Genomic DNA, 17,336 nt, shown 5'->3' with positions numbered 1-17,336 from the left:
AGAGCAATGTTTATTGGCATTCCTGTAATTGAACAAGAGCAATTTTCAGGTATGTAGTTGCAAATTAGACTTTGTTCAAACACCTAATGTGAGATGTCATTCACAAACAAAGATAAATACAATCTGGTTGTCCAAGTAACAGCATGAAACTACTTTTTAAAAAATCAACACAATTTCCTAGACAACCTTACTGATTTTTTTTTTCTTTTTTCTAAGTTATGGAAAATTTACATTCACTTACTAGGTTCTCAACAGTTTGCCTGTTCTTTCCTTATTGGAATCAGTGTATTGAAAAAGAAATTACAGCTTTCAAAGGACACAGCAGTCTTTGACAATACATTCAAAACAAGACAATAAGGTAGGGCTTCAAAATGTTGGCACACACTGGTTCTCAGGACATTTTTATCACTTGATACATACCAAGGTGCAGCATCTAACGAAACCACTTTGAAAATGTCTTAGTTACAATATTGTAAATAAACTAACTAGAGAACCAGAAGACAATCACTTTTTTAGTGTGTGTGTGTGTGGGGGGGGGGGGGGGGGCACGCGCGCGTGTGTGTGTGTGTGTGTGTGTGTGTGTGTGTGTGTGTGTGTGTGTGTGTGTTTGTGTGTGGGGGGGGCATGCGAGCATCTGTGTGCATGCGCATGTGTGCGTGGATGCAAATATCTCTGGCATTCTGAAAGAGGTTAACTTCACTGCAGGAATACGAATTACTGATTTTTCTTACGCGTCAGGAAAGTGAAGTTCAGCTAAGACAGCAGTTTCATTAGCATAGGTTACATTCACTTTTACAGATAAAAAAACCAAAACAGGCATTTCTGAGCATTACAATGAAAACTTGCATTTCTTAACCTATGGGAACATATACATCTATAAAAAAGGAAGCCATTCTTGTGATTTCAATAACTGTCATAAGTCTGATAAGAAGCAATAGAGTACAACGGTACTCAGTGATAAACAACATACAAGTTTCCTACCACACTCAATGCAAAATGAGATATGCATTAGTCAAAATAGCAAAATCCTAGCAGGAAACAGTTTTGCTTGGATGAGGAATGTGCAAGTTTCAAATGAAAGGAGACTTTTCTCTCAAATTTAAGGTACATAATTCCCATTTCTCATAATAAGGTACATGATTTCCATTTATCATAATCTGAAGTTTTGCCTTCCAGCACCACAATGTACAAAAAAATCAATATTAACAAACATAGTCCCTAATACAATAATCAAGTACTTATAATTGAGCACTGAAATATAGAAAAAAATGTCTTTGTCAGTTCTTTTGTAGAAGTCTTGACTATTTCTGCTTACAGAAAAATAAAAAAATAAAAAATTCATCTATGGTCAAGTACAATAAATGCAGTTTTCTATCTGGAGAAATATCAGCCTCTTGACAATCATACTGATAGTAAATCTGTATGTTTCTCTTTTGGTTCCACTTCATCTAAAGATGGTACAATGGTTGCACAAACGAGACCTATCACTGCGACTCCAGACACAGTCTGCCAGTCGGGACTATGACGTCCAAATACAGGCACTGCTAACAAGCAGGCAACCATACGTGCCACAGCATTAGCCTGTGGAGCGGCCCTTGTCTGTGGAGCCCATAGCTGCAGACATGTTCCCAGCACTCCGCTGCACAGACAACCAATATAGAATCTTATCTGCCGCCTGTGGCGGAAGTGCAACACGGAGAATGCCTCCTCCAAGTAAAAGCTTGCAGGGGCCAACACGACAACACTGAAATACACAAATACAATATATTCATTAGCTGTTCATCATTGAAGTTCCAAATTAACAACAGTATGCTTATAAGAGTACAATAAAAATTAATGTACGGACATAAAACCATGCCCTATGACTACGATGACAGCTGTACTCTGCTGCTGTATATCCAGTGTTTAAGCCACATGAGTATGGCAATCGACATGCAGTGATACAAGCCACAAATCCCATTATTTCAAGATTTACAGTGCTAGTATCCTTATTGTGGAAAGTTACCATTTGTCTTCCTAGCCCTGAAAAGCCTGAGACATGACGACAAGAGACGCCAACTTCCAGACATCTTGTGAACAGGGAAGTGTAACATCTGCAAGCAGTACACCCTCACGGCATGCAGGTATGTGTGTGTGTGTGTGTGTGTGGGGGGGGGGGGGGGGGGGTGCACCACTTGTAAAGGTGTAAAGGCATTTCTAGAAATAACATAACATGCTTGTAATTTATTGTGTGATTCAATACCTAACAGCTACTAAATTCCACAAGACTTGACGATTAACTCTCAAGAGCTCATTTGACTTTCATTCTTTATGTAGTGTGAAGACTGGTCACAAAATCTTTGGCCCACCATGCACATTGCTTCCAACATTGACAGCTAAGATAAAACATATTAAGTTTCATAATCTCTTTCAAATAAAAACTATTCTGAAGTATCACACTACTTCCTCTTGTGCTAAAAACTGTTGCTCTCCTATTCTCTATACTACATAAACAGTTAATGTAAGTCTTCAAATCGATATTGGCTGCCATTCAGTTAGCCGTACTTTCAAATACACGGGTTGTCCAGTTACACCACCTGATTCCTACAGCTGCCATCATGGCATGAGGGTGCTGCCATGAACAATTACGCCAATGCTGCCAATGAGATGCAAGCATCCCCTCTCTGGATATCCAGCAGCAGATGTACTTAAATTTACACATTTATGCACTGACCCCATTTTGTATGTCTGTTATTTACAGACTCATAGTGGCCAGGCATCTTCTGAATAGACATTCTATTGATGAGTGACAGATTTATAAATCTCTTGTATCCGTATATATTTCTACATTCAGATCTACTGTTAGCAACTGATGTTGCAAATACAGCAACAAAGTTATGTATTATTTTCACTAGTTAATAGTGTAGAATAAATTAATATCAGAATTCTCTCTTCATAAACAGCATCTGTTCCTCACTCTTGTATCCAATAAGGAATCCACAGCATGCAAGGGAAGACACAAAATCTCTGGCCAGTTCCATTTCCTGTTGTTGCTGAGACAAAGTAGGTACATTGAACTTGCAGTTCTTAGTCATCTACCACAACTACAGTGATCATCAGTCCTCCAGCCGAGAGTGTGTACAAAAGAATAGGTTAATGGCATTCTTAATATACCAGGCAAGTCATAGCATATGAAAATCCTTGAGATATTTACCATCTGGTACCAGACACACTGACCACAGGTTGCAATTGAAGCAGTTCTCTAATAAAATCCCTGCTTGCACAATAATTTTTTCCCATGTACGACCTCACTTTCAAAACTTCCCTGTTCTATAAATTGATGTTCCACTGTTGGGAGAATTGCACATGTACACTGCCATTTCATTAATACTACACTGGTTCAACTTTAATACTCTTCTATACCAGCATCTCAGGTTACCTGTTACATGTCACTATCTGGTTCAGTTCATACCATAATTGTATTATAACAAATCACAAAGTACTGAGTATTAACTGCAAGACATTTAGATAATTTTAGAGATTAATGTGCTCTTATACACAGAAACGAAACAAACACACACAAATCAAATCAACTAACCACTGAAGCTGCTAGAGTAACATGATTTTATCACAGATTATGCAATACATCTACCCTCTTGGCTAAACTTGGTACAGGAAATTTAAGTATTTTCCCTGCCTTTCTGTTAAAATCAGGGATTAGCTATTGGAAACTCAGGTTTCTCACATTGTGCTTTGGTAACAGTTATTTATTACTACAGGTTTAAATGATCACTTCCATTACTAATGTTAGGCTATACACTTTGGAACTCAAATCATGACGATGCAAGATTAGCTTGTCCATGATCTTCTGAGTCCTGCTGTGCAGTATGAGATCTGTATCAGATAGGATTAAAGCTCCTGTCATTCAGCTGAGACCTCAATCATCCCAATAAGCCTCACAAATCTTTGTGTAACTGATACCATGAATTTAACAGTTTAGTGCCCATAGTAAAATTGTATGAGACAAGTGCAGATAAAAGTTATACAATAATTATATTCTAACTACAGTAAAGAAAAAAAAAACTACAAAAATGCCTTAAACTTACTCTCTCACACACACGCACACACACACACACACACACACACACACACACACACACACACCACCACCACCACCCTCCCTCTCATTACAACGTAAAATTCAGTTAGTTAAAACGTGGTATATGGTGTTTTGCAAACCACAGACATTATAGACAAGAAAGAAGGGGGGGGGGGGGGGCCACAGGAGATGACCTCTCACCAGAGTTTTATGGCATTATTAGGGATCAATGCCCACTATAGACGCACCAGACTGACCGGTCTGAGCTCTGTGTTAAATGGAAGGTGAATCTTGAAGAAACAACTGGGGAACAATACTGAACAACCAAGGCAGCCCTCTGTTTTGAACCATCAGTGTACACTGCTTTAAAACAATGGCGTCTTTCTAAAATGTTACAAAACACAGATTTAAATGTTAAATCTGGAGTGCAACCTTTCTTAAAGTTTGTCATGTCTAAAATAGTTCTTGGTCTCTTTAAGAGCCATGGTGGAGATCTGCCCCAACTGTGGTATAAAACTTTAAAATCTCTAAAAGGCAATGTTTGACAATAAATATCCCAGTCTACTAATGAACAAGATAACTTTACTTTTCTTTGTCTGTAAGTGGTCACTTCCTTGTTTGAGAGGAGGAGAATGAGATACCCAGACAAACACATTTGACCTTCCAGAAAGTATAAAACAGTTGCTTCATAGGAAAAAACAAAATATATGAAACGGAAACAGAATTTTTGTATATGTGGAAAATTTAATGCTAGCCCTTGATTAGGAAAGCAAGAAATAATAATAAGTTACAATTTTGGATTGAATTTCCTGAGTACTTATTCACAGGATCAATACAGTGCACAGAAAAATAATTTAGAAAAACAGGAAAGAGCCTAAACTGGAATGATATCATTAGTCCTGATCATTATTGTCTAGGATTATGTCTCCCATGTACAAGGAATTCATATCCTTTTCATACATATTTTTACAGACATTACTTATATATCATTATGTTGTTTTCCTAAAACTATATTTCATAATACTCTATAGAACTGACTATATACAGGGTATTTATAAATGAATATCGGGGTTTTAACACTTTACAATATTTATTATATTAAACTTACAATTATAAATGATGGGTCAAATGAAAGAGCAACTCAAACAGTTTTACCAACAACCTTATAAATGTTCAATGTGAGCACCATTTGTCACTGGGCACACATCAAGTCTATAGCCCAAGCACTGGATAGGTCGCAAGGGGCCCAATGACAGGGCTTGCTTTGCATGGCCTTCACGTTCACCCGACCTAATGCTATGCTTCATCAAGGATCATGTGTAAGTGCCTCTGCTACCAGCAGACCTACCTGAATTAAGAAACTGGATTGAATCAGCTGTTGCTACAATCACTGAAGACACACTTATCAATGTTTGGGAAGAACTCGCCTACAGACTTGATGTACGCCATGTGACAAATGGTGCTCACATTGAACATAATAAATATTATAAAGCGCTAAAACCCCGATATTCATTTATAAACACCCCGTATATAAAGGTTAAAGCAGTGACACAAATAAACTCACCTAAAAATGTTGCTATAATACAGCTTATCTGTCTCTGTGTAGTGACTGTCAGTTATCCTGCCATGCAGAATTTGAGCTGTTATGAAAACAACATGTGCCAACAGCCAGGTGTATCCCGAATCTGCAAACTGTCCAGGTATGATTTTGAATACTGCAATAAAATGGAACAAACTGTTGACGACAACAAATTGAAATTAATATTTAATAGTATATATCAGCAATAAAATTGTTACACAGTCATTTGAAGTTCTGTTTCTTTGACATAAATCCATTTTTGTGCTAATTTCTTTTACCACAAGTTAAGAAATTAACTTTCCTACAGATTATATCTTCCTCTTTAAATGTTTAACTAAGAAATAAGAGAAAATCATAAAAACAACTATTCTGAGCCATGTAAGCATTCCACTTAAATTGACAGAAGATGATGCAAAACAGTCTTCCACAATCTCTATCATCAATTCAGCAATCCACTGCTGTGTTTGTGTGTGGGGGAAGGGGGGCGGGAGGTGCTACTACTTTAATTTCAGCATTCAGTACTTTCATGTTGCCCTGCTTGTCCACCTACCCATTTATTTGTTCTATTTTTATTTCTTTGATTGCTATTAATAATTACTGATAAGTAAGTCTCAGCTGTCAATTTCTTTTTTTCTCTTTCATTACAAGTTATGTCTCACAATTACTACAAGTCAAAACAGACATAACTAGCTAAAGACAAACCTTGTTATTAAGAACTATGTAGCACACCAAAAACACACTAAGTGGTTTTTTACTCTTCTATTTATTTATTTTTTATATCTGGTTGTTTTTTTTTTTTTTGCTTCTGTGGTCCCAGCTGCAAGAACAGGTCCATCTGGTCCGTCTATTGACTTTGTTCTCTTCTATGTGATGGTTTTATACATTTGTGGCTTAATATAACTGATTTTCAGGGATGCTTTCAAATTGCTTTACTAAGTTTATCTGCACTATAAGCAAGCACACATACACAGGCCTACACCCCTGAATTAACTGTGTGTATTTTACTATCGCTCAGAAAAGGATCATTCCGAAAGCTATTACTTTTTTTAAAAAAATTTTTAAAGCAGAAAACTGCACTTGCTAAGTAATGATCCTAGCTGCTTAGCTATCTCTACACAGTTTGAAATGTTTCTGGAGGTCTTGGAAGCAATCAGCAAATTTTCAACTGTGATGTTTGTAAGCTCATTTGTTACAGCTTGTTAGATGTCTGTGACATCTTGATGAAGCTTTCCTTTCAGTCAACTTTTCACTCGCAAAACAAGGAAAAAAATTGTAAGACAAGAGGTTGGGCAAATATGGCAGATGAGAGATGGCAACAACAAAATGTCTGGCCAGATAATTGGTAATAGATAAAGCAGTGTGGGGGTCTTGAATTGTCATGCACTAAGAACTAGTACGGAGAATGCCAAAAACTTGGGTGGTGATGCTGAATTGCTTGTCACAAACATTTCAAGACTTCAATGTAAAGAGTTCGATTCACTGTTTGAGCTGGAGGAACATACTTATGGTGAACTAATCCTTTACTAGCAAAGATTCTGATCAACATTGCCTTTGCTCTCGAAGGTTGTTGTTAGACTTTTTTTGAGGCTGGTGATACAGGACTCCGCATTCAGCACTTTTGACGCTTCATGTGAGGGGATACTAGTAACACCAACTTTCATCCCCAGCAACAATCTTTGGAAAAACTATGGATCATGTCTAGCTCTATCCTAAAGTTTAGCAAAAATTCTTTGTCTTTCCTCTTTCTGTTCATCTGTTAGTATTCAAGGGATGAGTTCTGCACTAATTTTCCATTTCCATAAATCTTAGCGTAAAATCTTATGACACAAATGATGAATCAAATTAAGTTCTTCTGATACTGCATGCACAATTACATGAGGGTCTTCTTGCAATAACTGCTTTACATGCTCCACATTTGCATCGGTATGTGCTGTAGATGGGTGGCCAGCTCTGGAGTCGTCTTGCACTAAATCTCTCCTTTCATGAAACTTTTGTGCTACTCAAAAACACAACTTCTTGAAAGTGCCTCACCTGCATATGCTTGCTTAATCATTGTCCACATTTCATTAGGCACTTTACCAAGCTTAACGCAGAACTTAATGTTCACTTCTTGCTCACAATCAGCATCAATTGTGTCACTGTGACTAACGCATCAAGAACCCAAACAACATGTTACTAAGCACAGCCCTGCCACACAATGAGTTTGTGCGGAAACATGGCCAAGGTCATTTCAAGCATGCAAACATACCAGGTAACATAAAAACATTTGTTCCTTTTTAGTATTGAAAACTCAGAAAAAAGCCTGTCATGGAACTTTTCTGACAAAGAGAGTCAAATAAATGAATGCCATGTCTCAAGGGCCATTTGCACAGACTATGTTGAAACTGACTCAAAAACTACTCCAGCTTTTATGAATATTAAGTAAAAATTTAAACATTTCTACTGAAATATCATCAATTCTACATACCTTGCCTTTCTACAAACTGCAACTCATTTTATACACCTCACCTAGACATCACTTCCTGACAGTCACTACTTTCATTACAAACTAATTGCTTCGGATTCATCTCAAACTACCCCAAACATTTACAGAAGTCATCAAATGCTTCTAACAATTTTCCCTCCACCATAAGTTACTGTGCCATTTTTCTGAAATGTCATTTCTACCCACCATAAGTTATGGGGTTGTTTCCTTCATACTCCTTTTGTTTACACTTTTTTCTCTTATCAGACTGTAACTGTACCTTCAGACATCCTTTCAACACCATTTCCAAGTATTTCTATTAACTCAGCCTATTCTATACGGTGTCTCAAAAGAAAGTTTATATCTGATGTGTCAAAGCAAAATAGAGGCTGAAGTCTGTCCACAAAATCTTCATGTATTTTTGAAATTTACAGTTTAGGAATTTCGTCCTCAAACATAATGTCATTTCAATGGAATCCTGCAAGCCTATGGCACTCATTTAAATGATGAACAAAATTTTGCATGGCGGCTTCACTGCGGATATTTTCTTTCAGTTGCTCCAAAGAAGTTGGATTATTGTAATGCACTTTAGATTTGACATATCCCCATAACAAAAAACTGATGGGGCTCAAATCTGGAATGTGAGGGACCAGTTTGTGTCACTCCTCCAGAAGATCAGTTTGCCAGGGGAAATTCCACGAACCTGTAGTATAGACACATTTGACAAGTGTGCTCTGGCTCCATCTTGCTGAAACCATATTCTTTGGTTTTAGCCCACAAAGTTTTACAATTCAGGCACCAAAAAGTCATTTAACATCATCACATAATGTTCTGAATTCACTGTAACTACACGACCACTCTTGTTGTCGAAAAAGACTGTCCCAATTACTCCTTGAGCTGACATCGCAGCCCATACACTAACTTTTGGTAAATGAAGGGGTTCCTCATGCTTCTGTTTAGAATTCATTGCACTCCAGTAATGGCAGTTTTGCTTATTGACATGACTGTTCAGCTGAAAATGAGTCTCATCAGAAAATGAAATGTTGTTAAATGAATGACACTCAGTCACATCGTTAATGAACTGCAGTCTATATGTCTGGCTACCTGAAGCTTTAATTCTTGCACCAACTGGATATTGTAAAGATGCAGTTTAAGGTCTTTTTGCAGAATTTGGTGTTTTTATGATCTATGCACATTTAAAGAACCTGCACAGATGAAAATGGGGAAGTTAGGATTTTCATGAACAGATCAATTTTCACTCTCCATGGATTTGGTCGCTCTTGATAACCTTGGTCACCCAATTTTCAGTTTGGTCAGTGTTGAACTAGTCTCCTCAAACTTTTTAACCATTTCCAAATAAGGGGAACACTTGGAACATCATTTACAGTCTGCAATTCACAATTACTGCAAAATTTCCTCCATGCTAGTCACAAAATCACCATTTTTATAAAATTCTCGTACTCAGAATATGCAGTCTGCCCCTGAGAAGCACTCCACATTTATTAATTCCTAAAGGCCAAGCAAACAATGAATGTACATCCAACTCTGCTCCAATTTGCTATGCATGCACAGAGAGCTCTTCAATTACAATCTTTCTTTTGAGACACCCTGTATATTTTTCTTTATTGTTTGCTCATAATTCTCAGTTTTTCACAGTTTCCTCTTTCTGTCTAAGATGCTTTTCTTTTTCCTTCTTCATACAGTATTTGCAACATTTTTTGGTATTTTTTAAATAACTTTGTTAAACAATTATCCTCTTCATTTATGTCCACATAATCTTAATTTTCCAAGATGCTGAACTTGCTGCTGAATTTGATATAGTGTACTTCACTATTAAGTGAATTCTCTTAATCAACATTTCTGATTCTCTGCCTAATATGGTTGCTTCTTTTGATTTTTGTGTCAATTTTTACATTTGGTCTTAAAAGGTTATGATCAGTTGAAAATCTAAAATGGTTTCAGCCTACAATATCCTGCTCAATTTCTTCATTGTCTGATAAATATAATCAGTTACAGACATCCGGCATGCTATTTTGTCATTTTTTCACTACTCTCTATGTAACCTTACAACATACAACATTTGGTTTAACTTATTTTCCAAATCCACTAACCTATCACTCCATCATAAAATTCTGTGATGTACTGTCTCCTGAATAAAAAAAAAAGTTTAAGTAGTTGGATTTTTAAAATCCAAATCATTGTTTTGTGTAATTGTTTGTTACATTATCTAAAGTACATTAAGGTCTGACTGAATCACAACACACTTAATAAGTACTTCATCTCCTTCCACTGACAATAAAAAATTTGCCAAGGTGCTCACAAACTGCTGTTTTATTCAGCAGTGAAGCAATAAATAATATAAAATGTACGAATCCAACTATCTACTTTTACAATCTAAACTAACAAATAATGACTCATCTTCCACAATTCATTCAAAGCACTAGTCTCACCTACACAGCAGTGTTTACGACCATACATAGGCAAACCTTTGATACAGTGACAACAGAAATCCTGATGCTCGTGCTGCTACAGAGGACAAATCCCATGGGCACCCAGTCACGGTGAGCTCGCTACCAACAAATATACTGCTGTCTCAATACTGATCATCCTAACAATGACTGTCAGTCATATAGCTATTGTGTGTGTGTGTGTGTAATTATTTAATTAGTTGAGGTAACAAGAGAATGCTCTCTCTTCATCGTGGTGACTATCAGAAATTAAACTGCTCATAACTGAATACACATCAAGAAATGGATAGATATTATGGGGTGAAAAAGTGGCTTAACTCGGAACTGGGAGGAGAATCCTTAAGGGGAGCTGGAACAATGAAAATGACAAAATTAGTGTTTTTTGTTTTCTTTTTCATTATAAAATTATTTGGAGTTTTCTGAATAAAAAAAATCAAGTTTCACCCTTCTAAGTGAATTCTATGTGTGTTATTTATCGCTGCAAAGTTGACGTGCCGCGTAAACGGTTGTAGTGACTTGGTGTGTCACCTCCGACGGCGCCGCTCACTGGCTGTAAAAATGTGCACCATTCCAGCAATAGAGTGTTTAAGAAAAGGCACAATGAGTGGAAGAAGAAATCTTTTGTTGTCTCGAAGGGAGATGTTGCTAAGACTGCTTCACCAACTACTCGAAATGAATGTGATAGAACTTCTTCCAGCAAGAAACTTTGTGACAACAAAGAAAAATTTGAGAACTATGAAAGTGACAGTAATGATGTGAATGAAATAATTAACATTTCCTTGCTCTCTAATATTTTGAAACATAACGTATTATGCCAAGTTTGCAAAGAAAGATGACTGGAATTGAAAATAACTTCACACATTGGTTTGGCATGTAAAATGTTATTGAAGTGTAACAAATGTGCTGCAGAAGTTTCATCTTCTAATTCTAACAGTATTCCTCTTATTGGTAATAATGGAAAGAAGGTGCACGACATAAATGTTAGGCTAGTGTACGGCTTGCGTTGCATTGGCAAGGGCAGTGTGCAGGGACAATGCTATGTGGAATTATGAACTTGCCAAAATCACCAACCAAGTTTGGATTTTATAATGAATTGGTGGGATCTTCTGCTGAAGATATTGCTCAAGCAACAATGAAGAAAGCAGTTGAAGAAGCTGTGACAGATAATGGGAATTGTAGAGCTTTAACTGTTGCTTTAGATGGATCATGGCAATGTGGAGGTCATAAATCTCTAAATAGAGTTGTGGCAGCTACCAGTGGAGACAGTTGCAAAGTAATTGATGTTGCTATTCTCTCAAAACATTGTAGATGTAAGGGCAACACCAAGGACAAACATAGTGAAAATTGTGAAGCAAATTTTCACGGTATGATTGGAGCAATGGAAGTAGAGGGAGTGAAAGTAGTTCTTTCCAGATCACAGGAATGGTGTAATGTATGATACACTAACTATCTAGGAGATGGTGATTCTAAGGGATATAAAGCTGTAGAGGAACTCAAACCTTATGGCAATGAAATTCACATTAAAAAACAGGAGTGCACTTGACATGTGCAGAAGTGCATAGGGGCTCACTTGTGCAAACTCAAGTAGACATTAGGATCCCAGAAGCTTAGTGATGGTAAGACCCTTGGAGGAAGAGAAAGATTGACAGATGAAGCAATTGATAGATTGCAGAGGTATTATGGGTGTGCAATTAGGCAAAATACAAGAAGCATTGAGCATATGAGGAGAGCAGTATGGGCATTATTTTTTTTATACTGCATCAACAAATGAGCACCCACAACATGCACTGTGCCCCACAAGTGATGACTCATGGTGTAAGTACCAATCAGGAAAGGAATATGCCCATGAAAACAGTTTGCCAAATGCTGTAATTAATGTAACTAAGCCCATATTCAGAAATTTATCACAGCCAAGTTTATTGGAAAAGTGTTTACATGGGAAACACAAAATCCAAATGAAAGTGTAAATAATTTAATTTGGATTAGGATTCCCAAAAGACTGTTTGTACAGATAAAAATGTTGCATTTTGGAGTGTATGATGCAATGACAACATACAATGAAGGAAACATTATCAAATATGATGTGCTGAAATGTTTAGGTTTCCAACCAGGACACAACACCATTTCCACAATGCGACTAATTGATGAAGAAAGACTAAGAGGTGCAGGAAGAAAAGACAAAAGCCTACAACATGCAGCAAAAGGGAAGAAAAGACCAGTGAAAATGAAACAACACTGAAAAAAGAAGAGGATGCTGATAATCCATCATATGGGGACAGGAATGTATTAAAAACTTTGGAAGCCATTTCCTGTAACTTTAAAATTTTCATCTTTGAGGAACATTTTCTCAAAAACTGCTAACAGTATACCATTTAAATTTATACACAACATTGTTTTCTTCTTTTCCTTCATTTTTATAACAAATTGTAAAAAAATATTGCATAATTCAAGAGTTATAGAAGAAAAAGTGCAAAATTTTAGAGAAAAAATAAGCATCTGTTTAAAAAAATTGTAAAACAAAAACCAATAAATATTTCTTAACATGGCATTATAACTTTGTAGAGAAATATTCACTGAACATGTACTCCAAATTTCAGAGCAATATGTTTAATGGTTTTAGAAAAAATGTTCCTTCTATTTGCTAAAATTAACATGGAGGAGATGGACCATTCCGGCTCCCTTTAATTATACCTCAGAGAGGATTAAGGGAAACAACCAGATTCAATCCCATAGTCCAATCCAGAGACACTCATTATGCATCTGTTAGCCATTGTCTTCATGAATCACTTCATGGAAAACAAATACAAATGGGCTGCTCGCCAATCTGTTCAGCACACAACAAAATAAGTACTGAATATCTGCACCTCCTTAGACTAAATGTATTATGTGCTGCCAATAAAGACTGACTGCGAAATGACAATATCAGCATGAGATTCCCGCTGACCTGCTGGCCTACAATCAGTATGTGAACTGCTCATATTGATTCAGACTTTTAAATTCAGAAACACTCAACTCTGGGCTCAGAAAGCTATCAGCCTAACTTCGCCAATATTTATAATTTTTCATTTGTGTCATGGTACTTTTTGGCCTTCCATGATAGTGTACTAGCGGTAGGGCTCTCAAAAACCTTTCTGCCATAGGCAAAATTAGTATTCTGGTTCACATAAGTGATTACATGGAGGAGTGGACTGAAGGAACTTGGGCAATGGCTTCAAACACATCCAGTTATTTCTATATCCATATTTTACTGCATGAGATAGGGCTAAACTGTGATGCTGATGGTAGCGATGGTGGTGGAGGTGATATATTTGTTTCACTCCATGACACCTTGGTCTTTAGCACTCTTACGATGAGATGTGTGTTGTTAAAAGAAAACAGTATTTTAGACTTGAATTAAAAGGTACGTCAAATCACTCTCTCTCTCTCTCTCTCTCTCTCTCTCTCTCTCTCTCTCACACACACACACACACACACACACACACACACACACACACACAGACACACATTAAAATCCAACCACCAGTCAGTAAAACTTCCGACTAAAAGAGAAATGACACAATGACTGTAAAAAATTATGTAGCAAAATTCATGACTTAAGAAAGGTGAGCCAGCCACTTGAGCACACAAGACCTGCAACCTAATACAAGGGCCAGTAACAAAATTTTAAAGCACGAACCTTACTCGTCTCATCATCTTCTGAAATACAAGGCAGGCCCTAACATAACATCAAAATATGAAATGAATTTCATTAAAATCACACATAGTGAAATACCACAGGTATTCAAATGGTTGGATCCTTTCACAGGAGCTAAAGTCATGCCTAAGGTGCCTATGTCCTACATAAAACTGAGTGAGTGAGATTTTTTCTTTCTTTTTGTGTGATTGGAAGGAGGAATGCCACAGGTAGGTAGCTGCTTTCACAGACCACATATTCTTGCACACACTATAGTGTGAGCACACACAATCAAACACTGCGCAATACAAGTGCCTACAGAGGTCGCATCACAATGTGGTCAGACAGTGCAGCAAGGTTTGTGCCATGTGCACAACAGCCCCATATAAGTTCGGTGCACTGGGCCTCACTTATGTTTAAGCAAAGTTGTTGTATGTCACCTAAAAGACTCTATATTAATGTGTTCTATAATTACGAGACTTTGGACTGCTATATACTTCATTCAGTGTTATTGTGGATCTCTTCATGTGGAAGAAGAACATTGGCGGTGAGTGCAGCATTCTACTCCACGTGTTTCATTTCTGTGGTTCGATATAAAGCCCAAACGTTAATGGAAGAAGTTCTTCAATCTCTTGATGAATAACAGTGAGCTCTCACTGTCCAGTGGCAGGCTATCTCCATGGCATTAAGCATTTTGGCAGCCTCAGTGACATCACATTCCACAGCTGTTGACACAACCCCCACTGTTTCTTCCGTATGATGATTCCGTGGAGACTGGGACACACATGAAAAATGCCTTTGGCAACATTTTCAGGCTTTTGGAGTCACCAATCACAACTTTTGTATGGCTTTATTTTTTCCAATAGATTTCTCATCGTGTTTATCACCTTTTGTATCAGCTAGCTCCTCTTCAGGAACCTGCCAGTCTCTCTTTTGATGAAATATGTCAGTTGCTCTATAATTACCATTGCAAATGTACTCATGTTATTGCTGCTTGCATAGAGTTATACTACTATCAAAAGTGACGGTAAGTCATACAGAGCTTGGGCAGCAGAACTCCATGAGCTTAGTGTAGTCATTCAAGAATTTCTGTGTGAATTCTAGAACCACTCAGCCTTCTACCGTCTCAGACACCTGATATTCTGGATATGAGTGTGGGATGGTAGAATCTTACCAACTGCACGTCACATGTTTGTGTGTGCAGGTTTAAAATCAGTCACAGGAAGAAAGTAGGCGTGACGGATGAACGGCATCGACAAGTATCTGTCGGGCAAACCATAGATGTTTTAGTGAGTGTGTAGGGAAGAACCATGGAGTTTTGTGCTTATTGGGTCATTGACTATTGTTATTAAAACAAAGACAGTTGAAAAGGAACTCTTGAAAACTCGACGTAACCTTGCTATAGGTAAGACTTATTTTGTGATTTATGTTAAGAAAAGTTATGGTATCAAAGCCAACTTTCTTTTAACTGTAACTCAATTTGTTTCTGACGTTCGACTGTTACCGGAAGTTATACACTTATGTTGAAAGTGGGGTTTTATTGTGTATGAAAGTCAAATACATCGTTAATTGACGAAAAGGAAAGTTTGTATGTCTACTTATTTCATAAGTAGAAAGAGTCTAAGAATTCCTGTACGTAGCTTTATCCGACAGAGAAGAAGTCAAGAGGGTTTCCAGCAGCCGGCTATCCAGTAAAGAAGATTGGCTGCAAATTCCAAGTAAGTCACCTCGCAAATAACTGGAAAATGGTTTCGAGGAATAAACTGAAATAACCCAGATTCGCACTCACACTTTAAGTCGGAAACTTTAGATTAGCTGTCACTGCCAGTTTGTTACTGAAGCCTGCAAGGGCTCATATGCTGATTCAGTGATTCGTGATGCTCTAACATGCCTGGCTCCTCCTCAGCTAGCATCGGTTAGCTCATGGTAGAAGATGATGAGTAGCAACCATGGCCTCCATGCCGCATGGGGCAGCACCATGCCAGTCAGCAGCAGCAGCAGTTGGCATCAAAACAGCAGACATGTGCTCATCTCCCAACACAACCTTATTGTTTTGTTTAATACGTACAATGTGTCAACCTGCTGCACCAGACATGAACCTGGATGTAAGCAGTGTTTTCCATGTGATGGAAGCCTCAAACAAACTCTACACTGAAGTATGTGTGATAGACAATGTTAAATGTGCAAATGTACACAGATGTGACAGTAATGTTAAATTCTTAAATGTATATGGATCTTGGATTACTGGCATTGCCGTCTGTATCTCATCAGTTGGTGAGTTACAACAAACAAATAATACCCATACAGGGACAGTTTTCAACTACCATAGTGTACAAAGCAGTTGTTCAGCCTTTCACCTAACACTACCAACTCTCAAAACTTATTTGGGTTAGATGTCTTTGAAATTTTTGGGTTCTCTATTTCTTATGAAGTGCATCTGGCATCAGATCAAGCTCTGTATCAACAACTGAATGTGCTCTGCTGGGATTTTTCCTCCATGTTCTTGGAAGATTTAGGATGCACTACCAGTTTTAAGGATCATAAAACAATGAAACTGATGGCATTCTCCCCCTCACCTCCTTTTCTTTTGTGCCTGCCCAGTCCCAACAACTTTATGGGAGAAAGTCAAAGTGTAGCTAGATCATCTTACATCTTTGAGTGTTGTCACACCTGTTCTATAGTGAATATTCTACTCTGTTGGTAAATGTCAAAAAACCTAAAGGCTACCTTCAGCTCTATGGTGGTTTTAAAGTGCCTATAAATTCACTGTCTGTTGGTGATACTTATCCCTTACCCCATCCGGAAGAACTCTTATCACAACTATCTGGGGGCCAGTACTTTTGCAAAACAGACTTGTCAGAAGCCTATTTACAACTGCCTCAGGATGACGATTCCAAACATGTCCTCGTAGTGAATACCCTCTTCGGGTTATATCAATCCCAGCACGAGCCATTCAATGTGTTTAGCACCCCTGCCATTTCCCAACGATTTTTGTAACAAATCACGGCCTCTGTGCTGGGGTGCAGGTTTCTCAACAGGCAGAACCTACATGCCTCGTTCACAGGTCTACCGGC

General features: G+C 37.7%; 1 protein-coding gene across 3 annotated transcripts in view; it reads right to left on the bottom strand.

The window, feature by feature from the left end:
* Nucleotides 1-621: 621 nt before the first annotated feature.
* LOC124795189 (transmembrane protein 241-like) overlaps nucleotides 622-17,336 on the bottom strand; it is an 80,675-nt gene continuing 63,960 nt past the window's right edge. For all 3 annotated transcript variants that reach the window (XM_047259092.1, XM_047259093.1, XM_047259094.1), the window contains exons 4-5: nucleotides 5,643-5,770; nucleotides 622-1,744 (exon numbers count right to left, since the gene is read on the bottom strand). In XM_047259092.1, the coding sequence (XP_047115048.1) occupies nucleotides 1,402-1,744; nucleotides 5,643-5,770 (471 nt within the window). In that variant the 3' untranslated portion in view covers nucleotides 622-1,401. The remainder of the gene's footprint in view (nucleotides 1,745-5,642; nucleotides 5,771-17,336) is intronic.

This window comes from Schistocerca piceifrons, chromosome 4, assembly GCF_021461385.2.
Source record: "Schistocerca piceifrons isolate TAMUIC-IGC-003096 chromosome 4, iqSchPice1.1, whole genome shotgun sequence".
Taxonomy (NCBI): Eukaryota; Metazoa; Arthropoda; class Insecta; order Orthoptera; family Acrididae; genus Schistocerca; species Schistocerca piceifrons.
The sequence above is the reverse complement of the archived record's forward strand: the minus strand, read 5'-3'. Positions and strand labels throughout refer to the sequence as shown.